This window comes from Neolamprologus multifasciatus, chromosome 16, assembly GCF_963576455.1.
Source record: "Neolamprologus multifasciatus chromosome 16, fNeoMul1.2, whole genome shotgun sequence".
Classification (NCBI taxonomy): domain Eukaryota; kingdom Metazoa; phylum Chordata; class Actinopteri; order Cichliformes; family Cichlidae; genus Neolamprologus; species Neolamprologus multifasciatus.
This window is the reverse complement of record NC_140454.1, coordinates 1,171,286-1,193,854: the sequence shown is the minus strand read 5'-3', so window position 1 is coordinate 1,193,854 and position 22,569 is coordinate 1,171,286. Positions and strand designations below refer to the sequence as shown.

Below are 22,569 nucleotides of genomic sequence, written 5' to 3'. Positions count from 1 at the left end.
TGTGCAGATACGAGCTGCGTATTATCATCTGGAACACAGAGGACGTCATTTTGGAGGACAGCCACTTCCTCACTGGTCAACAGTTCAGTGATATTTACATCAAGGGGTAAAAAAATCGATTTGTTCCTGGTATTTTTTGGCAATATAAATATTTTTTTAGCTTTGGAAATAATAATTCCAAAACTAAAGTGACGTTTGCTGTCTGTTGTGTAAGCTTCTGTTAGCTATCTCTGTTAGCGAGTTAACGTGTGAGGGCTGCACGGTGTCAACACGTTAGCGCCTTGCAGCCCAAAAAGCTAAACTAGCTAGCTAAACCTTTATATAAAAAGCACTGCTAGAAAATCACTCACCTTACCAAATCGACTGTTGTAGCTGGCTGAAAGGTTTAGAAGATGACCGACAAGAAACTGATGTGCATTACAACTCTCTGACTGGAGAAGGAAACTTCAACTGGCGCTTCGTGTTCCCCTTCAGCTACCTGCCTGCTGAAAAGGTACTTGTGTGATCTGTGGTCCTAGGAGCTCCGGCTTCAAGCCTGATGTAGATAAAATAGCTGCTACAGAATCACATCGTTACCAACTTTACCTCTGACAGGTAGTGGTGGTGAGGAAAAGAGAGAGTATTTTCTCTCTAGATAAAACCGAGCAGAAGATTCCTGCTATCCTCATTCTGCAGGTCTGGGACTTTGAGACACTCTCCTCTGACGACTTTCTAGGTGGGTATGCATAAGTGCCTATTCACACATTTCACTGATGAACATAAAATACTAAGGTGATACAGTGGTTAGCACTGTTGCGTCACAAAAAAGGTCCTGAGTTTGACTTCACTATACTAAATGGACTGGTTATTAGACAGATGAGAGAGAAGAGCCTGCAGTAAGGCTCAAGGCCGCAAAAAGGCTGAAAGTTGCGAGTCTCCCTGTGGTCGTCACAAAGCACCTCCCCCACAGTAGACTCAAAACAATCTTCTAGAGCCTCCTCGCTCTCCTCCGACCAACTCTGCACTGTGCGGGTGGCTGGTGGCTCCCTGTGCACCAGGTTGTGATCAGATCTCTCCAGGGGTGGGAGAGGTGATAAACTGTACGCCTCTTTTGCGTTGGCATACAGTAAGTCCAATGTTTTATTGTCTCTGGTGGGCCATGTCACATACTGGGTGAAGGTGGGCAGTGTTGAGTCCAGTGATGCATGAATATTAGTGATGTGCAGATCGATATTGAAATATAGATTCCTCCGATACCAGTCATTTATGTTCTAGAATCGATTCTCACATTAAAATATCGATATTTTAGTAATTTAGGGTAAATTTGTAGTTTTATCATTAACAGGAACACAGTGGAAAGAAACTATAACATTCGGATTGTTTACATTCATTCAAAGGAACTACTTCTTCTTCCGCCTTTCATAGTCGTGTGCGAAATATGGCTGTATAAATGTCTTGCAGCCCTTGGCGTGCGCACTCACAGCAATGGCTGAGCGTAATCGGAGTCATGTGCGGACTTATTGTACCTCCTCAAACAGCTGAGACGTGGTTTGTGATCCATGTGGCAAAAAAAGTGAGCTGTTGTGGACATACTTGCCAACCTTGAGACCTCAGAATTAGGGAGACATTCAAAATACATTTTACAGTGTTTATTTATCGGGTAAAATAAGTTAAATGTCACCGTTATTATTGGCCGGCCCGGAGACAGCAGGGGTGTCCAAATTCAGAGGCTGCTTCCACCTGAGGACCCGGCCTTCGCGGTCTAAAGAAAGCCGGGTAGTACGTCACGAGTAGTGATGGTAGATTTGATTCTTTTTATTGAATCGAGTTTTAATGAGTCACTCACCAAAGTGAATCGATTTTTGAGTCATTTGATTCACTGAGTCAGTTGACCAGAGAGTGCAAAAAATGTACATTTTCACTCAAACGTAATTTGTTTCTCTTTCATGTAAATCCTACTGCTAAGATGAATGATTCTAAAAAAAACAACTATTTTATAGAGCAAAAAAGAGCAAAAACATTTCTAAAATTAAGTAATTTCCTATCAAAATTGCTTAATAAACATTTATTTAGTTTATTTTTATTTTATTAGTATTTTCCTTAAATACTATACTACGCTGTTATCGCGATAACATGCGAGAATTCCCGGGGCAGGTAGTACAGAACATTTTAACGGCTAACAGCTCAATGTCTCTGCTACAGAGCTGTGCTTTCACAGTGATGTGCCCTGATGCACCTTTAGTTCACAATCACTGAAGAATAGAAAGTGTTACTGCATTGTGTTCAGGGAAATGCTGCTGTAATGGCATTAAATACAGGGACATATTGCCAATTTGAACGTTTAAGGAGCATGCTTGAATCATTCCTGTGGAGGACAGGAAACAGCAGAAATTCAGAAAGACTACTCCTTCTAACTATTAACAATTACCCCCAAAACCTGAAGATGGTGCTAAATGTTTAAAGCACTGAAAGCAGAAGAAACATGAAGACATGACAAACCTTCTGAGACAATCTTTAATGGCAGAAAGTATTAGAAGTCGCACTGGAGAGTCGAATAATGGAGATAAAATGTGCATGACTTGGCAGTGCACCTGACTGACTGTGTGTCTGCAGGCACGCTAGAGTTAGACCTCCATGGATTTACTCGGGGAGCTAAAACAGCCAAGTCGTGTAAGGCGGACATGCTGACAGACTGGACTGAGAGAATCTCCATCTTTCAGCAGAAGAGAGCACGAGGCTGGTGGCCCTTCACCAAGTCAGGAGAGTTGACCGTAAGTACACAGAAACACACACATGCACAAATGTAAAAATAAAGTCAAATACAGATCATCAAACAATCGATCTTCCTCCAGGGGAAAGTGGAAGCAGAGTTCCATCTCGTGACAGCTGAGGAGTCGGAGAAAAATCCTGTTGGCCGTGCCCGCAAGGAGCCGGAGCCGCTACCAAAACCAAAGTAAACATAACCACACAAGGCTCTGTTTATCTGACAGAATAAAATCCAATTTATGTACGAAAAATGCGTCAAAGGAATACAGGGACATTTCTGTAAATTTGAGGTATATTTACATATTTACATATTTTCAATAACAACATTTGGGAAGCCTGGGGGTCCTTACTGGATACAGAGTCAACCCCCCAACCTGAAGTGGAGCTACATTCAATTCAATTCAGTTTTATTTATATAGCGCCAAATCACAACAAAAGTCGCCTCAAGGCGCTTCATAGATACAGAGAAAAACCCAACAATCATATGACCCCCTATGAGCAGCACTTTGGCGACAGTGGGAAGGAAAAACTCCCTTTTAACAGGAAGAAACCAACAGCAGAACCAGGCTCAGTCCAGGTGTAATCTCAATAACACACAGGCAGACCCACCCAGACCAGAGACTGCACAACACTAGATCCACATTTTACTCATTTACTTTTTGGTGCAGTTGAGGATATCATATTACTTTCTCTTATGTATTCTATTCTTTTCCATTCTATACTTTTTGATGCTCGAGTCATTTATCTTTTTAGTAACTTTTGCTTGAGTTTGTTTGGTTTTTTTATTGTCTGGGAGCAGACACGATGTCTGTGAGGCTGTTATGGTGGGAGAGAAGCTGCAGAGAGGTTTGCAAGAGTGCAGCTCTGGCTTCTGGTCCAAATGGATAGTCAGGGGTTCACAGTTTGGTTTCTATAAATGAGAGCTGCTCCATCCAAAGTCTTATTACTCATATGCTTTAATTTTCAGACACAGGAGATTCACTGGTTTAATGTGCCAGAATAAAATCCCTCTCCCACTTGAGCTGTTCCATTTAACCTCAGTATTTAATAGGAAAATGCTGTCAGTTTATAACACACATCATCTGGATGCACCAGATTTTTAATGTCGTAACATTAGACACTTTCCCCGGTGACCCATTCAGGGTTGCTAAAGCATCGTAATCATCTGTGAGAATCTGTAATGAACTAAACCAGTTCTTTTGCTTTTCTCTCTTTTCCGCAGTCGTCCAGACACCTCCTTCTCGTGGTTTGTTAACCCTTTCAAATGTTTCTTTCACTTGGTGTGGCGAAGCTACAAGAAGTACATCATCATCGGCATCATTCTGCTGATCACGGCGCTGTTCCTCGCCCTGCTCTTCTACACGCTACCCGGAGCCATCTCCAACAAGATTATCAGCGGCTAAACGGATAAACGATGTGTGTGTGTGCTGCAGCTCGAAACAGCTTTCCAAAAGATCAAAGTCTCCATTTTTTTGAATATTGTTTGGTCTCGCTTTTTAAAACAGTCATTTACATCAACGGGAATAAGAAGAATGAAGGCTGGAGATTTTCTTTTAATTAGTTTTGTGTCTGAATAAATGTTACTAACCAGTGAAAGTTAACATATTGAGATTTTAAGATGATGAAAATGGAAAACAAAATCTGTTTAACCAGAATAAATAAATGTGAGTCAATAACACGTCTGGATTTCATACCTTCATTTATCAGGCACGTCATTCAGAGTACAAACACATCACCACAATCCACACACCGTCCTTCAGATCATTACACAGAGCTGCTGTCAAAACCAGGTGATACTTACTTACACTTTTCCTCTGATTTATCTGATTTACGTGTCTTTGAAGTCCTACCATTAACTAAAGCTTCAACACTGTTGACCATAATATATTATCACAGTGATAAGAGCATGCTTTAGGAATTAAAACACTGTGCTGTAGTGGTTTGAATCATATCTAACAGACTCCAGTTTGTCCATATAAATGGGGAATCCTATACAGACTCCACAGGGTTTTGTACAAGGACCAATTCTGTTTAAGTTATATATATGCTTAACCTGGGCCGTATCATTAGAAGACATTTTCACTATGCAAATGATACTCAGCTCTATCTGTTCATGAAGCCAGACAACACACAACAATTAGTTAAACTACAGGAATGTCTTAAAGTAATTAAACACGTGGATAACTTCCAATTTCCTGTTTCTAAATTCAGATAAAACAAGGTTATTGTCCTCTGTCCTAAATAGGATATTTAAAAGTAGAATGGGATTCAGCCTTCAGGCCCTCTTCTGTGGAACCAGCTTCCAGTTTGGATTCAGGAGATGGACACCCTCTCTACTTTTAAGATTAGGCTTCAGACTTTCCGTTTAGATAAAGTACGTATTTAGGGTTGATCATGTGACCCTGAGTCCTCTTAGTTATGCTGCAATAGGCCTAAATGTCTTGATGCATTCTCAATCATCCAGGAAAATAAATCTCCAAAAGTTGATTCTGTTCATCTGGATGTAGCGTTTTCTGGGAGAAACGTTTCGTCATCTTCAGGTGACTTCTTCAGTCCCAGCTGATTGCAGGTTTCCCCAATCTTATAAACAGTACAGTTGCATAATGACTGAAACCAGCCCAGCGTAAACCTGTAGTGATCCCATATGTGTCAGGAGTATCGGAACAGTTGAGACGCATTTTTTCGAAACACCGGGTCTCTGTGGCTTTTAAACCCCAAAACACGCTGCGCCAAAAATTGGTCCACCCCAAGGATCGGGTCCCCCGACACAAACAGAGTAACATAGTGTACGCTGTTAAGTGCAGGAGGATTGCCAGGATTTATACATCAGGGAAACCAAACAACCTCTGGCGAAGAGGATGGCACAACACAGAAGAAGCCAGGACTCTGCAGTCTGTTCACACCTACAGGCCAGTGGACACTCTTTCAATGATGAGGATGTAACATCCTGGACAGGGAGGAACGCTGGTTTGAGGGCGGAGTCAAGGAGGCCATTTACGTGAAAAGGGAAAGACCATCTCTGAATCGAGGAGGGGCCTAAGGGTACATCTGTCACCATCTTACAATGCTGTGATTGCAGCCATTCTCCAACTCTCTGTGAATGGTACTCATGGTCTTTGATCAGTGGGTTTTGGTCAGTGGTTGTTGATCAATGGTCATGAGAATTTGCATAATTATGATTAAGGAACTGACCTCACAGCCCATTGTTCCTTCAGTGGGCTGGTTTCAGTCATTATGCAAATGTCCTGTTTATAAGATTGAAACCTGCAGTCAGCTGAGACTGAAGACGTCACCTGATGATGACGAAACGTTTCTCCCACAAAACGCTACGTCCAGATGAACAGAATCAGCTTTTGGAGAATAGGCCTAAATGTTTCTTCTTCACTCACTTTTTGGCATTGATACGCCACTTTGCATTTAATCGTTACTTATTAATCTCTGGCTCTCTTCCACAGCATGTCCTTTGTCCCGTCTTCCTCTTTTCTTCCCAAACTGGTCGCAGCAGATGGCTGCCCACCCTGAGCCTCATTTCCTCCTATTAGAGTCTTGCTTAAAGGGATCATCCTACTGTTGAGGTTGTTGTACAGTATTTCCCTTACACTATAAACACTGTTGTGATTTGGCAGTCTTGTATCAGTTGGCATGATCCAGTCGAGCTGCACGTTCAGTATTGATCTGTTAAAGTGAAGGTTGGATGGACTGGTTCTTATATAGCGCTTTTCTACTCTGTCCGAGCACTCAAAGCGCTTTATACAGCTAATTCATTCACCCAATCACACCCATTCACACAAGCACTTCTAAGTTTAAGTGCTGAGTATCTAACATTCGTACACATTCACACTCCGATGGATGCATCGGAGATGCATGGGGTTAGTATCTTGCCCAAGGATATTTGGCATGTAGACTGGAGCAGCCTGGGGATCGAACCACCGACCTTCTGGTTAGTGGCTGATCCGCTCTGCCACCTGAGCTACAGCCACCCCAAGTTGGTACACATAAACACAGAGATTTGATGAAAATAACAATAGTCCTTGTGAAGGGTATGGCAAATGTTTATTGTGTATTTAACTGTGTGATGGATGTTAGTTTAAGGATTTGGGGCTTTCTGATACTGACAGTACCGGATTACAACATTTAAGACAAAATGATCCATAGTGGCCGCCGTAAACGCCGACCCGAAACCTTGGTTTCCTTACGTGTCGAGTAAAGATAAAGCTTTCTGTGAATGGAGCAGTGTTAGCTCACGGTAAGATAGTGTCAGTCAGAGAGAGTCTCTGTGGAGAGATGTTGCCACGGGGGTAGGACAGTGACACAGCGTGCTCATGGGGAGCCATGTTGGGGCCTTTCAGAACCAGGGTGGAGGAGGATGCAGACATCCGTGGGATGCTATTCGATGCAGATATGTTGAGGAAGCCGCTGGACTGAGACGCTGCTGAGCTCTGCCTCTGCTGAGTGCTGGAGGTGGAAGCTGAAACACAACATAGAGCAGCTGATTGAAGTGACAAAGAAAAGTGCAGCAGCACCTGCTGAGTCTCACTGAGCAGACAGTGAGCTTTACTGCACTTATATACGGCTGGTTTAGAAAGTTTTCTCTGTGAACATCTTTTACAGTTTCCATCTGGCAAATCAAAAGGAAGGGTTGACCATCCAGGCTCCAGTGTGCAGCACATCTGGAAAGTATTTAGAGATTCAACAGTTCCCATTTAGCCATCCTGCCTTATTCCAAAAGGGAGAAAAACTTCTCACAAGTCTATAAACGATACCTCAGATTTACTGTAATTCCTGCAAATTTATTTAAAATAAAAAGGAAAAATATAACATGAACATTAAATATTCACAGTTTGGAACTTGAGCTCCAAAGTGTGTTTCTGAGGAGCAGCAGGCAGTTTGAAAGTGTGAAAAGTCATCTGAGCCACAACTCACCACAAGCTGATCTGGGCTGCTGATGCTGACTGATGGGGAAGCCCGTCTGAGAAAGACCTTGAGTGTCTCCAAAGGCCTGAAAGGGAACAAAGCAGCAAAGCTGTGGCTGATTGGTAAGCAGCTTAATGATTCAACTTTAAACAGACAGAGAGAATGGGTGTGAATTCAATTTTGCCAAAGAAGGTTTCTAACTGAGATCTACAACTACAGGTCTGAGAGGCTCTCTGAGGGTCACAGTTACAGAAGGACAAACAATAACAATTAACTGTCTTTGGACTGTGGAATCGAACTCAGGACCTTCTTGCTGTGAGGCTAATCGCTGCCCCACTGAACTTCTAATGTGAATTACAAAGTGCCTGCTTTTGCTTTCGACTGAGGAGAAACTTTAAAACTGGAGTTAACAGCAGAGGTGGAGGCCACTCCTGTTAGTCTCACGCTCCTATATTTGATTCTGTAAATCTCTGCCTTTAGAAAAGGTCATTTTTCTAAAAACAACAAGCATACATAAAATTTAACGTTGGTAGACCGAAAATGTCGACGGTGTTTAAAAGAAGACAAATGTTTCCATGACCTGAAAATAAAATGATGCCAATGGAGCAGCAGCTGAACGAGAATATTTTCACTCTGACCAGCAGATATTTTGCACAATTCAGACCCATTAATAACTGAAATAAGCCCAAAACCTGCACTAACAATATCATAGATATACATATAAATAATAAAATAAACAATAGATATAATATATATGTTCTCATCATTTTAAATTAGATTTGTGTCTTTAGCCAAAGGTATGTGGAAGCAGTTCCAGGGGAAAATGAGCAGATTTATATCTGATACCAGTTTAATAGCGTTAGATTACGAAAATAGTCCTTGGGCTTAAATGATTTTGACTGTATGGAGCTAAATGGCATTGGAGTCTGTCCCAGCTACCATAGGGGAGAGTATTAACAAAAACATTAAAAAATAAATACTCTAAAAGCACAAAACAGGAAAAAAAAGCTGAACAATTTTTAATAAAATGTGAAATGACTTTTTTTAGGCAAAGATTTTAGTATCAGAATAATGTGATGGGAATAGGGCAAGAGTCTGTGAGGCAGGCAGAGACACAATCAAGAACAAATATATGCAGATCAAACAGCTGGCTATGTTTTCTTGGCACACCTGTTAAGGCAGATAACTGATAAAATGGTGATAATCTCCAAAACATGAACGGACAGGTCGTCAGATATGGAGTTGAGTTTGTGTTGCTGAATGTCTCTGTGCCATCTTTGCTGTCCGTTGAAAAACAATGCAATAGAAACAGAAAACACTCCCTTTGAATCCAGGAATCCAGAGCAGGTTGTTTTCCCACCGGTACAGCCCTCACATTCTCACTTACACTACTTCATGTTAGCAGCTCCAGTATGACGGATGAAAGATGAAATCGGGCTGAAAGGTCTGTTGCTTTATTACGTATTCAGGTTGTGTAACACATTTTTAAAAGGCAACTAAGTAATGAAACTAATTACTTTTGAAAATAAGTAATCAGTACAGTACCGGGATTACTTTCTTGGAGAAGTAATCAGTAATTAGTAACTTGAGCAACACTGGATATCACAGACACTAACACTATCAGTGATCACGCAGCGGTGTGTCGCTAACACAGACAACAGTCACACGACCAATTCGAGATTTAATACATGGAAACATATTTAGAAAAATGATGACCTGCCAGAAATGTCACCGTATGTTCGATGGCAGGGTCCTCGAGGGCCGCTGTCCTGAAACTTTTCCATGTGTCCCTGTTACAATTAGCAGGTCATTAGCAAGACTCTATAGCACTTGGCTGCATGCTGAGGTGGCGACCCCTAACCCTACTCAAGTAAGTTTAAGTAAGTCAGGGCTCTAGAGTGCGACCAAATTTTTCAGTGGTGCGACTAAAAAAAAATATTTGGTTGCACCTGTGTGACCAACTGTTCGGGTAGCAAAAAAAAATAAAAAAAATCTGCAACCTTCCCTGTGGTCAACAACAGGCACACATTTTGCCCCTATCGTGGATTAAACCAATCAGAGATAGTAAGGGGCGGGACCTCTCTGATTGGCTGTGGTCCAGTTGAAAGTGCAGGTGGAAGTGGGAGGTGAGTAGCTTGAATAAAGCGATATCACTTCATTAAATCCTGAATCAACTTTTATATATAACTGTGTTTTGCCAGAAACGCCAGATTCTCAGATTAAAGCTCACAAAACCATTTCAACAACCACCAAACAGCAAATGAGAGCAGGTACACGGACTCCACACAAAGACGTAAACACAGAACGGACCCGACGCATCAGAATCAGCTTTGTCTTTCTCGGCTTTCTCACCCGACGGCCCGTAGACGAACACGCTGTCGGAGCTCAGCGATTCTGATGCGTCCGCGCTGTGATTACGTCTTTTTGTGCTGATTCTGAGCTGCAGGTTTTGTTTCTCTCCAACCAAAATTCGCAGAGCCAGCAGCAAAAGAAGCAGCAAACTGCGCTTCACATTTGATCAATGTCGTCATGAATTTTGCTGTTTTGCTTCCACGACTATTGAAATCACACTTCCTGCACAGCTCTCTCTCTCTCTCTCTCTGTACTTCAGAAACAGTTTCCCGTCTCCAATCTCTGTTTTCTGTATTATTCATTCGCTTATTACCCACCAGTCTACCGTTGTTTACAGCGCTGTCGGCTGCTGGCTTTTTCTTTTCTTTTTTTCACTTAAATGAACAAGCCTATTTTTTCTGTTGTTCAATACTGAAGAAATGTAAACTTTATATGCAGAACATTGTAGAATATTTTGAGCTTATCTGCTATAAAAAGCCAGACCAGGAAAATCTCCTTCATGTTTTTCTGTGTTTTATTCTCAGTTACTTTCACACAAAGGTGTCTGCTGTGATGTTCACAATTCTGATGAAGTCAGTAAATGATCAGAATTATAATATTTCTGTCTGAGGCTAAGTTGAATCGAATCGGGACTTTGAAAACCGGAATGAATGGATTATAGAAATCAGTGATGATACCCAGCCCTAGTGAGCAGCCTAGGCCTGACAGAAGTGGATGCAGCTGTAATAGGAAAAGAACTATTGATAACTTTTCTGTTCAATTCAATTCAATTCAATTCAATTTTATTTATATAGCGCCAAATCACAACAAATGTCGCCTCAAGGCGCTTCATAGATACAGAGAAAAGCCCAACAATCATATGACCCCCTATGAGCAAGCACTTTGGCGACAGTGGGAAGGAAAAACTCCCTTTTAACAGGAAGAAACCTCCGGCAGAACCAGGCTCAGGGAGGGGCGGCCATCTGCTGCGACCGGTTGGGGTGGGATGTTAAGGCCTGATCCTTCTGAAATTCATAGCCAGTGCTCTGACACGATGTCATCAATCTTTGAATGCTGAAAAAGCACAGTGTATCCACTTTTATTGCACCATGTTCATTCACACGAGCTGCTGAGCTGCCACCTCAGCATGCAGTCAAGTTCTTGCTAATGACCTACTAATTGTATTCAGGTGTAGAAAGTTGCAGGACACCGGCCCTCGAGGACCGGAGTCCGAGACCTCTGCTTACACTGAATAGTTGTGAACAGTCCACACCCACTGAGGTAAACAAAACTCTGGCAGCTACCAGAGAAATGCCTCCCAAAGCCTTCAAGGTAACTTTGGGTAAAAATGAAAAATGTTGTGAAATTTATTTTTGATTGTCATATACATGTTTTCAATTCTTGATTTATTGCCAAGTGTTGATATTACTGAAATACGTCAAAAATAGTTTGCAAAAATGTTTTTATTCACCAAATTCTCCATGTAAATGTTTTAAAATCAATTTCCACTTTAAGCCCTGAGAGATGGAGATGTCGTTCATGAGAAAGAAACAGACCATTTCAGTGCAGAGATTGTGGTGGAATCACCGACCTGCATCTGGTTAAGGCAGGCCTGGAGTTTCCGCTTTGCCCTCCACCTGGCTACCCTCAGTCTGGTCTTCTCTCGACGCTCCCGCACCTTCAACACAAAATCACCTTTATTCTTCAGGTTTATAAATGAGGCACCTTTTTAACGTAAAGATGCAGAAACCTTCTGTCCTCAACAATTTGAGGTGGACTGACCAGATCTGCCAGCAGCGGTTGAGGTAACGATTTCTCCAGTTCTCTGCGCTTTGTCATGTTTCGGCGACGAAGCTCACTCCTCCGCATTTTGTATTCTTCGTAAAGACTAAGGTCTTTAGCCCAGGGTCGCTCGGCTTGGCGAGGTGGGACGCCAGTTGGCAAGATGGCAGCTGACTGAGGTGCTGAATCTGAGAGTGCACACACAGAAAGTGCCCAGTTGTGAGGCTATATTAAGCCACGTCACAGCGATAAACCTCCTTCATCACTTTGTTCTCGAGCTATACGGTTGTTAAGTGATGACGTGACGAATCCTACTTCCCGGCCTAAAGTAGTCTGTGTTTAATATGGCTTTTGTGTTGTTAACATGTTTAATGTTTTGTATTTTCTTCTATTTAATCTCAAAAAGCTCCTAAAACAGTCAGTGATCACTGTTGACCTCCCTCGGCTTTTATTACCGCTAATCATTTATTTAAGCTCAGTTTTTAAAACCTTAGGATGTAACTACAGCCCAGCCCATGCAGCAGTATATGAATGACTAACCTCGTATTGTGGATGGATTATCTCAGTTGTTCTCCTGGCTGAGGTTTGGTCCTTTTACAGCATCCTGCCATGCGATTACATTTGTTCCTGACCACCGAGAACACTCACGTTAACTTTTATCGAGTGGAAAAAAAGTTAGCTTGTTTATATTATGCTAACATAGCTGTGTCGCTAGCGGTCACGTAGCACATCATTATATAGCAGCTAGCCAAACTTCAGTAACCCTACAAACGTCACTGCTGTTTAGTTTTCTGTCTTCATTTATGTTGGAAGTGATAACAGAGCTGACGTTTGAATTTGTTTCCAAAACCCCGCAGTCAGGACATGCTATATTGTATTTAGGTAGAAGCTAGCGAGCTAACTTCCTGCTAACTTCTAACTCCGTTAAATATCATAAATTCCGTTTTCATGGATGTTAAACTCAATTGTTACACCTGGTAGAGCAGAACGCTGATCATTTTATTAAAGATGAAAGACTTTAGACAGTTTTTCAACTCTCAGTAATGCCATAGTGATCGTTTGATATATGGACCTGCAGCGGAGTTTAGGCCCAGACACGGCTAGTGACGTCAGACTGAACGACAGGATAGCAACCAAAAACTCGAGTGTCAACATCACCTGGAAACCCAGCAGGGTGACAATGCCATCCCGAAAGCCTTTTACAGCTGAGGGATAAAAGGTTTTAGGACAAGTCCCAGAACTTTTTTTTATCATATCTAGTAAAATCAGACTAGAAGCATACAGACATGATCGACAGTTATTCACATCAACTCACGGGTGCTTCGTCCAGCTGAGCTGAAGGCTGTAGTGTTTCTTTGGCTTCCTGGAGCACTTGGGCACTCTGTCACTGACGGTTGAGGCTGAACACAGAGATGAAAGCATTCGATAGTCTGCAATAACAGGATTCCACGAGAGTTTTCCAAAATGTCCTTCAGTCTGTTGTTGAGCTTACAAACATTAGTTCAGTCCAATGACATGCACGTGCGGTTAACTGGTGATGCTAAAGTGGCCGTAGCTGTGGATATGACATAAAGTAACACTGGTACGTGCCTGAGGAAAAGTGTTTTGTAGTGTAAACTGCTTTAAATGGTCAGAAACAAAAAAAGAAGTACAGTGCAGTACTGTTTGTCACAGTAAAATGTTTCAGATCATCAAACAAATGTAAATATTAGACAAAAATATCAGAACTAAACACAAAATGCAGTTTCTCAGGCTATGTCCACACTTACACGGGTATTTTTGAAAACGGAGATTTTCCGTTTTCGTTTTAAAAAATAATCCCGTCCACACGTAAAGGCAGAAATGAAGGAAAACGCTGCTAGGAACATGCCAAAGCAGCAGGTGGCGCTATATTCCTAACAGTGCAGAAATGTTGGCCAATCAGAAGTCTAGAAGCCTCGGTTTTAAAAATCTCCGTTTTCAGTGACCGAAAACGGCGTTTACGTGTGGACGAAAGGTGCAAACGCAGAGAAAAATCTGCGTTTTTCAAAAATACCCGGGTACGTGTGGACGTAGCCTAAATGAAGGGGGAAAAATCCAAACCTACATGATCCTGTGTGAAAAACTTACTGCCCCCTAAACATAATAATTAGTTGGACGACTGTTAGCAATCAAACATTTGCAATAACTGGCAAAGAGGTTTTTTTACAGCGCTGTGGAGGAATCTTGGCCCGCTAGTTTTTGCAGATTGTTTGTGATTCAGTCACGTAGCAGAGTGAACAGCCTCATGTCCCAGCACCTCAGTCAGATTCAGGTCAGGACCAGGCTCCTCCAACGTCTTTATTTTGTTTTTCTTAAGGCAGCAAAACAGCCAGAGACCACCACAGGTTGCTGTTGGTGTGATGTTTCTTTTCTGTGCTAGCCACATGTCAAACTGAACAAAAAGTTCAGCTTTTCTCTCGTCACTCCACAAAGTATTTTCCCAAAAGTCCGGGGCATCATCGAGATGTTTTCTGACAAATGTGAGATGAGCTTTTTTGTGTAGCAGAGGCTTTTTCCCTTCACCTCTCCCATGTAGGCCATTTTTGCCCAGTCTCCTTATTGTTGAATCATGAACTCTGATCTTAACTGAGACACGTAAAGCCTGCGGTTCGTTAATGTTTGGTAGGCCGGCCGCACTCCTGGGAAGCTTCACCACATTTGTGTTTAATGGCTCCCGGTGTGGTTCAACAATGCATTTGTAACCTTTTCAGACGTCAGTGACTTTGTTTCTCAGGTGTTTCTTTAGATCTCGGCATGATGTGTTGCTTTTGAGATGAAACATGTAGAGTCAGGAAGGGGCCAAACAGTTCTTAACCCTCTGGGGTCGACGGACGCGCCGGCGCGTCAAAATCACATGACCAATTTAAGACGACACAGCTACAAGATGCAGCACGTCAGAGTCACCATTTCAACGTGGGTCGAAAGTGCGGACTTCAAACTTTATACCAGTTTTTGAATTGTGTCGATGGGCCACGTAAAACCAGAGTTATGATAAAAAATACACGCAATGTTTTTTTCTGAACAAAACAGTGGCGTTTACAGCGGGAAGAACGGTAAAAATGGCGTTTTCTACAGACAGCGCTAGCAAACACTCTCCGCTTGCGAGTGAGAAAAGAAAAAACACCCCTTCCCTATTGGTGTTAGAGTTTACCATGTCAGCCAATCAAAAAAATGATAAGGCAACATGTGACATTTGGTTGTTTAGGGAGAGGGGGAAGTTTTTAGGAGTGACACCCGCTTGTTGTTTGCAAAACTTGTGCATAATTTTTAGAAATGTACAATTTCTAGCTGCATTTCAAGTTAAGAAAATGATTCGTTAAACATGTTTGTGGGTTTTACAGTAAAAAATATAACTTTTTTCTACTCGGATTTTGAATTTTTTGTCTGAATTTAGATCAACTGTGCTAATATAGCATACCAAAATGAAAAAATAACTCAAATTTCAGATATTTGAGGTTGTGCTGAAACTAATGATACCAAACAAGGCAAGAAAAACATATTTTAAAGGTGAAATGTAGAGGTAAAATCAAAAGTAGTCAAAAACGGCCAATTATACCCTGGACCCCAGAGGGTTAACACCACTTCATATAAATGCCAGTGCACTCGCTCAATGTTTGGTCCTTTGACGTTTCCTTATCTGTTTTCTTTGACCATCTTTCAACGTCATGAATTCCAGCAAAGCTGTGAACGAGCGTTTACTAAGAATCCTTAAAAAGACCTGGAGCGCTCAGACAATCCAGCTTATAGAAGACTTCCTCACAGCGTGATGTCAGATAGAGATGATCTTTCCCCCAAGAAAATGTCCCATGTATTCTGTCTTTGTCTCTGCTTCATGCAAGCTCTTAAATAAGGACATCCTAGCTAAAATAAATCTTTAAAGTTAGAACAGCTTTAAGGTTGAATAAAGTGGCTGTCACTTTGAGATTAGCAGCTGTTTATCAATTTATTCTCTTTGGCCTTTTACAGAATTTGACAGTAGATGGAGAAAAGGAAGAACCACTTGTTAAACCTTTGAAACAAATAGAGAATTGACCACGATGGTACATGTACTCCCCGAGTGCCCTACAGCTCTTAGATTAAATAAAAGTTACAGTGAACACAAATGTAACTTATGTTGTAACCTCACCTCTGACTCTGGCTGACGACCCTGCTGTCCGTGGCAGTCGAGCAGCAGGGTGGCCAACACCTCTTGCTCTTCCTCTGGCTCCTCTTTTATATAGATCACCTCCTTCTCCTTTTCCTGTGCCTCCTGCTTCACCTAGTTTGAAACAGGAGACAAACTGGAATTTACAAGTGCATTAGCTTGGAAATTGAAAATAAAAGAGCCTGTACTTTATTAAAATACCTACGTAAGGCTTAATAAAACTGAACTGCAAAGAAAGTCGAAATATTTCTGTGTTAGAATGTAAAAATACAGTTTTAGCCAGCAGGATGAGATCGAGCCCTGAGGCAAATGTTTTGACTCTGTGCTATTACACTTTTCTGCTTCCATGCTTCCTGACAAGCTTCAGTGTAGGGCTGTGCGATATGACCAAACTCTCATATCCCAATAACGATATAAATCACAAAAAATTTTATATTTTCTGTAAATTCTGTGAATCTCGGGCAGCTCGACTTGCGTGAAGTGTTTCCAGCTGGGCGTCGTGTAGCTGGAGTCGAGTGTTTTAACCGATGTGTGAAACGATACATTTTTAGACATAAGTTGTAACGGCGCCGTTTTCTTTGTGAGTATTTCTTACACGGCGTGCTGCGGGGAAAAGCCTGTTCTAACGTTTGAGTCTAAGGTTTATTTTTTAGCACCTGGCATCTTTTTTACTTCTCATCCATAAATAATCTGCTCTTTCACCTGATTCAGTTTATTTTGAAAAGTCTCAACAGGATCTTGAGCTTTATTGTGAAAGGTTTATGTGGAAAATAAACAAGCGGACACGCGATGCTGTTACCGTCGTTGTTGCTAACGACAACGCATAAAAACAGGCGCTTGTCCGTCCGTAGTGTGGTTATATTAAATATAAGAGAAAGAGAGAACTTTAAGAAATTAATTATAACTACAGTGACATCAGAACATGAAAAATATTGCCGTAAACAGTTTATTTTGCGACACCACGAAACAAACGATAGCGTAAAATGAAACGATAGACGTTTTTATATTGTCATCCGATATATATCGTTATATCGAACAGCCCTACTTCAGTGACTCCTGACAATATATCCCTGGTTTCCTTGTTACCTACCAGGATTTCCTTTAAGACTTCCTTTCCTTTCAGGATTTCCTTTCCTTTTACCCTTTAAGACCTACCATAGAACCAAGTCCACCAGAGCTTATATCATATTTTTACATGTTGTGGAGCCATTTTTGGGAGCATTTCAAGTTGCTATACATCAATACAACCATTATAAACCAAATTTTAATAATATGTATACATTAAATGCATAGTAATTACATAAATTGCAAAAAAGTGCAATAAACTACAAAAAAATTAAAATTGTTTTATTTCTAGTTAGAGAAATTTAAGAGGCTTATCCCTCAAAACTGTAAATACAAAAAAGTTGCACAAAATAGTTTCCCACCATAGGAAATTTATTTTGAGTGTCTTCATAGTTTTATTTTTGAAATACACCAATTTTTATACACTGCAGGAAAAACGAAAATAAATATTATAATGCAAATTTGCAAAAAATCAGCATATGCATCAAAATAAACTATTTCCAGCAGTGCAATATGAGTCCTAAGCATCCCAGAAACCACACAGAAAGTCATAAAGTCAAACATAACTTTTAAAAACACCAGTATAGGCTCATGAGGCCCTGATGGTAAAAAACTACATTTCCGCGAAAATGACGTCACTTCCGGTTTCAGGCAGGTCATGGCGGACATGCGAAAGTTCGCTCTGACGTCTATTCCAACGTAGGAAGTGTTACAAACAGCTGATCGGATCGGCAAAGCGTGTTTCTGGAATATTATGTTTTTGTTGCTGCAAGTGCTTTTTATGCAGTTTTTGCAAAGCTATATGTGGAAGGAAACTGTGACCGAGGACAAGCTGATGGCATAAGATGTAAGTACAACTCCTCCGGTTTCATATGCAAAAAAAATTATTGCGCTAGCTCACGTGGTTGCAGAGCTACAAGGATTTAAAAATAGTTATGCAAAACAGAGCGTGCTGCTCCGACCGGTTTTAAAGGGTTAATACTCCAAAAACAAGTTTTATCAGGTTTTTTTTTAAAGAAATGTAAATTAAAAAACAAAACAAAACCTTGTGATATATCAAATGAATGAGTTGTTACCTCTGGAACAGAGAAGAGCAGCGTGGAGCTAGCGGCATAGGTGGCGCCATCTGCAGACAGAGAGGGATCCCCTGACTGCTGCCCATCATCTAAATTCGGAGCCGGGGCAGGAGACGAGGCTATGGCACCATCCATGCCTTCTGTATTAGAGTGCAGAATGGCCCATTCACACTCATCCACCTCTTCAACCTTCTTACACTGAACTGGGTCTGAGCTAGGACAGAACAACACTGTAGAAACAACATGTACTTAGTCTAACACATCAGTGTAAGGGTACATTGTGTCACAACATGCCAATCCTACATTAAGCTCATTGCCTAACGGTTTGCTACTCTCCTGAGTAGCAACACCCGCCTTGAGTAAACTGCTGTTGTGATGCAGTGCTATATAAAGTAACAGTAAAACTACGGTAATGTTCATCTAAAGATTTAGTGATGTTCTCAGTGATGAGAGAGAAAACATGTACGCACGCACTGTGTACCTGTACTGCTGTCCAAAGATTCTCCAGCCACATTCAAAGTGAGTGAAGCAGGAAGCAGCAGGTCAGATGAGTCAGCGTGGGCCACGTTTGAAGGGCAGGACACTCGGACTTTTTGCCTGTTCATGCTGTTTGGTGAGGTGCATTCTGGGACTAGAAACATAAGAAAGAGTACAGTCAGCAGAAGAGCAACCAGGACTCAAGCATTGCATCGGTACGTACTGTTGCTGTTCCTCATCAACGCTCCCTCAGCAGTCCTGGTCTGAACTGAGAACGATGACAGGGTCTTCGTTGGGGAAACGCCAGATCTGCTTCTCTGTGTTTGCGTTAGAGTTGGTGGCTGAATCCAGACTAGGGTAGAAGCAGAGGCTCTCTGCTGCAGCTCCTCCTCCACTCCTTGCCTGTAGTACTTTAGCTTCAGCTCCGTGTAACGCAGCTTGGCCCGAATGTTGTCGTTCTCCTTCTCTTTTTGAGCCTTCTCACTCTGCAGCGTCATCATGTCCCTCTTCATCTGCACCAATTGAGCCTTTAACTCCTCAAATTTGACTCCGACCACTTTAAGCATCTCGGCCAGCACCGTCTCGACCGCTCCATTCACTGCTCGCTCGACTACGGTCCCCATCTGGCCTCGAATGAGTGATACAGCAATGCTGACATCCATTGAGAATGAGTTCGGACCGAGAAACTGCAGGAGATGGTTCGTGTGTTTTACCTGCGTGCACAGAAGCAGTTTGAACACGTACATTACATTACGTTACAATAGTCACGTCCACATTTACACAAACTTTTTCACAGATAATTTAGCTCAGGTGAGAGTACACCTTACTTTGAAATAATACTGTTAACACTCATAAAAGCCCTTTGAATGCAAGAATGCAAGAGTCAATAAGACCCTGAACTCAAAGCTGGGTAATCGGAATTACAGACACGAGAAGCATGGACAAAACAAACAAACAAACAAACAACACTTCAGAGACTTGATGTCGACATATACCAGTGACTAGGGATGGGTATCGTTTAGGTTTTATCCGATACCAGTACCAAACCGGTACTTTTGAAACGGTGCCGGTGCTTAAACGGTGCTCGAACCGGTGCTTAAAGAATGGAGAACACAAGCTTTGTCCAAAAACCTCTCATGTTCAGCTGTTTTTTTGTAAAAAGATAACAATGTTAGCCTTTTTTGCAGCTATAGGGCATATATGGTATCACTCTTGGCTGGAAGCAGCTTAAACAATGGAAAAAACACAAATTTGTCCAAAAACCTCATGTTTAACTGTTTCCCACTTTTTCTTTGGTCATTTTAGCCTTTTTGGCCAGGGTGAAGGGAGTATCTGCCATCAAACAAGAAGGCAGCCGCATGTAGCTATGATGATGTTTGCTAGTTCACCTTACATGCATTAATTTAATAACGTGGTTAGCCTACTCAACGTAAATTACACACGAACAACATTAAGCTACTCACGCAGAGAAGAACGGCTGCTGCTGCCATCATCATCCTCATCATTTCTGCTACACTGGCAGGGCTAGGGGCCAGGACTCTCCTCTTCAGCTTTTTGGGGGATGTTGCTAATTCTGGGTCCGATAACAGGCACCACACCTGCAGTAGATGCGCTCGGTGTGAGGTCTCGCAGCAAGCTATCAAATACGGCGCATTTCTCGGCTTTTAAAAAAAGACGCTATGCGTCGCCAGGTGTTTCATCGGATTTCAGGTGTTACCTCCTTTCCACAGTATCAGCTTAAAGCACTTGTTGCAGGCTGCTGAGTTTGCATATTTTGCTGTGAAGTACAGCCAGACTTTTGACCGCTTCGTCTTGGACATTTTTAATCTGTAGCTCTGCTCTAAAAGAACGTACGTACCTGGACCCGCCTACTATCCCCGGAAACGTAAAATGATTGGCTACAATTCGAAGTGTATCGCATCTCAGGAAAAATAAAGCACCGAAATAAAGCACCGAAATGTGCGCTGCTTTTCGGTCTGGTTACTACCGTTTATGTCAGAACCGGTGCCATCATGGCACCGGACACCGGTACCCATCCCTACCAGTGACTGTAGCATTAAAGACGACAAGAGAACGACGTTGTACTTTACTAACTTTAATAAGGTGACTATGAATGGGTTCGAAAGAAAACTGAACATTTGTACACTGTCTAAGTTTTAATTGCGTTTTATTGACATAGACGCCACACTGTGTATGGGAAACAACATCGAAAACAGTTGACACACAACTTGACAGATTCTGGTAACATTAATCGCCGCTATAAAGACTATTTCTCTGTATCCGAGGCTCCTTTCATTGATAAAAGCGCTGTGCTGAATTAATTCTATTTAACGCCCAAATCAGATGGGAGACAAACACACCACTTACCGTTTACTCTCGCTATTAGCCCGGTTAGATGACCGTTCGGTTAGCTTAGCTGCTATCAGAACTTATACGAGTAGACAGCCAACTAGCTTAGGTTAACGTTAGATTTCTTAAACGGCTGTTAATGCTAACTTCCAGTTAAAGCTTAACAGACAAACAGAGTAACAGAAGAAGGTTAAACTTGTAAGACCTGTCAAGCTCTGAACATTTTTATGTGTAGCATAATTTTAGCAACAGAAGCGGATGCACTTTTGTTTCTGGCAAGTAGCATTATCGCCACCTAGTGGTGTGGAGTGTGAATGCCAATAGTGGTATTTGGAGCATTCAAAAATTAAAACAGTCAAACGCAAACAATTGAGTCCAAGATGCTGCAATATAACTTCTTAACAGTGAAGGTATGGGTTTTATTACATACTTGATATCTATATATTATTTTCTAAAATCCAGTCTTTGTAAAAGGACTAATCAGCTGTTGGGTTTCCAGTTGTCCGTGTATAATAATAATGGATTGGATTTATATAGCGCTTTTCAAGGCACCCAAAGCGCTTTACAATGCCACTATTCATTCACTCTCACATCCACACACTGGTGGAGGCAGCTACAGTTGTATCCACAGCTGCTCTGGGGCAGACTGACAGAAGCGAGGCTGCCATATCGCACCATCGGCCCCTCTGGCCAACACCAGTAGGCGGTAGGTAGCTCTTGCCCAAGGACACAACGACTAGGACAGAGAGCCCAGGGATCGAACCTTCCAGTTACAGATGCGCTTCCCAACCCCCTGAGCCACGGTCACCCCCGTCCTATATGTCCACAACGGAGCCTAATCAAAGCACATGAAACACTCTGACGACAGACTTTTCCAGCTTTCCTGCAGAGCTTTATCTGCAGTGCATTGCTCATTTTATTCCTATATCTGTTAATCTTTTTACAGGGAACAGGGCGACCCAGTTCATCTACTGTATTATTGTGGGGTCTTTATCTCAGAACATAAAGCGCCTAGAGGCAAACTGAATTGAATTAAATTAAGATCAGCAGCATACTTTTGAGACTGAGAGTCGTTAAATATGTGAAAATGAACCAGCTCTGTAATGTGTTTGACATCATCACACAGGCCACCAAAACTATACAGCATGAGTGCAAAACCTGAAAAAGATGTTGACATTATTTCTAAGTGAACCAGAGGTCTAGTGCTTACAAAGCAAGAACTACAGATCTTATTATTGCAGTAAGGGAATGAAATTTATCTGGCTTTATTTGAAAACAAAAAAAACTACTTTGGTTACTAAATAGTTCTAAACAAACACACACACTATGTGTTTGCCAATTGCACAGAGTCTGTTTCTTAAGAAAAAAAGAAACACTTTTAAGCTATTTATGTTCATGCAGTCTACATCTAAGTTCTGACTCATTTGTTGCAGGGTGAACTCGTCAGAGTGTTACGTATCACTTAAGTATCACTTCTCTGTTCCAGATGTCAGCATCATACACTCTGGGATTGAATCAGTTAGGTCTGAAGTCACTTAGTTCTATGACATAAAGAACAATTTTCTGTCAAGATTGTTTTTATAAATACTTGATAAAGAGATAGTAGAAAATACTTCTTAACAAAAACTTGTTAGAAAGTCTAACAAAAAGATCCAGACAACACTG

The 22,569-nt window shown here is 41.6% G+C and overlaps 2 protein-coding genes and 1 long non-coding RNA gene across 4 annotated transcripts in view; 1 reads left to right on the top strand and 2 right to left on the bottom strand.

Moving 5' to 3' along the window:
* fer1l6 (fer-1 like family member 6) overlaps nt 1-4,150 on the top strand; it is a 65,699-nt gene extending 61,549 nt beyond the window's left edge. Inside the window, exons 41-46 of the mRNA XM_085136079.1 lie at nt 8-106; nt 373-493; nt 595-715; nt 2,593-2,750; nt 2,832-2,932; nt 3,968-4,150. Coding sequence (XP_084992205.1) covers nt 8-106; nt 373-493; nt 595-715; nt 2,593-2,750; nt 2,832-2,932; nt 3,968-4,148 — 781 coding nt within the window. The 3' untranslated portion in view covers nt 4,149-4,150. The remainder of the gene's footprint in view (nt 1-7; nt 107-372; nt 494-594; nt 716-2,592; nt 2,751-2,831; nt 2,933-3,967) is intronic.
* Nucleotides 4,151-6,776: 2,626 nt separating this feature from the next.
* Nucleotides 6,777-21,182, bottom strand: LOC146499949 (uncharacterized). Of its 2 annotated transcripts, XM_085136093.1 has the most exons (10): nt 20,923-21,182; nt 18,779-19,268; nt 18,560-18,709; nt 18,079-18,308; nt 15,920-16,051; nt 13,088-13,202; nt 11,773-11,960; nt 11,582-11,668; nt 7,669-7,744; nt 6,777-7,213 (listed from the first exon to the last, which is right to left on the bottom strand). In XM_085136093.1, the coding sequence occupies exons 2-10, from the start codon at nt 19,215-19,217 to the stop codon at nt 6,987-6,989; spliced, it is 1,644 nt and encodes a 547-aa protein (XP_084992219.1). In that variant the 5' UTR covers nt 19,218-19,268; nt 20,923-21,182; the 3' UTR covers nt 6,777-6,986. The 2 variants fall into 2 exon arrangements, with proteins under 2 accessions (XP_084992219.1, XP_084992218.1); XM_085136092.1 differs by lacking the exon at nt 20,923-21,182 and having other exon boundaries at nt 13,088-13,172.
* Nucleotides 8,737-11,575, bottom strand: LOC146499950 (uncharacterized). The gene is made up of 2 exons (XR_014869913.1): nt 9,738-11,575; nt 8,737-9,608 (listed from the first exon to the last, which is right to left on the bottom strand). It is a non-coding gene; the product is annotated as an uncharacterized LOC146499950 (long non-coding RNA).
* Nucleotides 21,183-22,569: the final 1,387 nt, after the last annotated feature.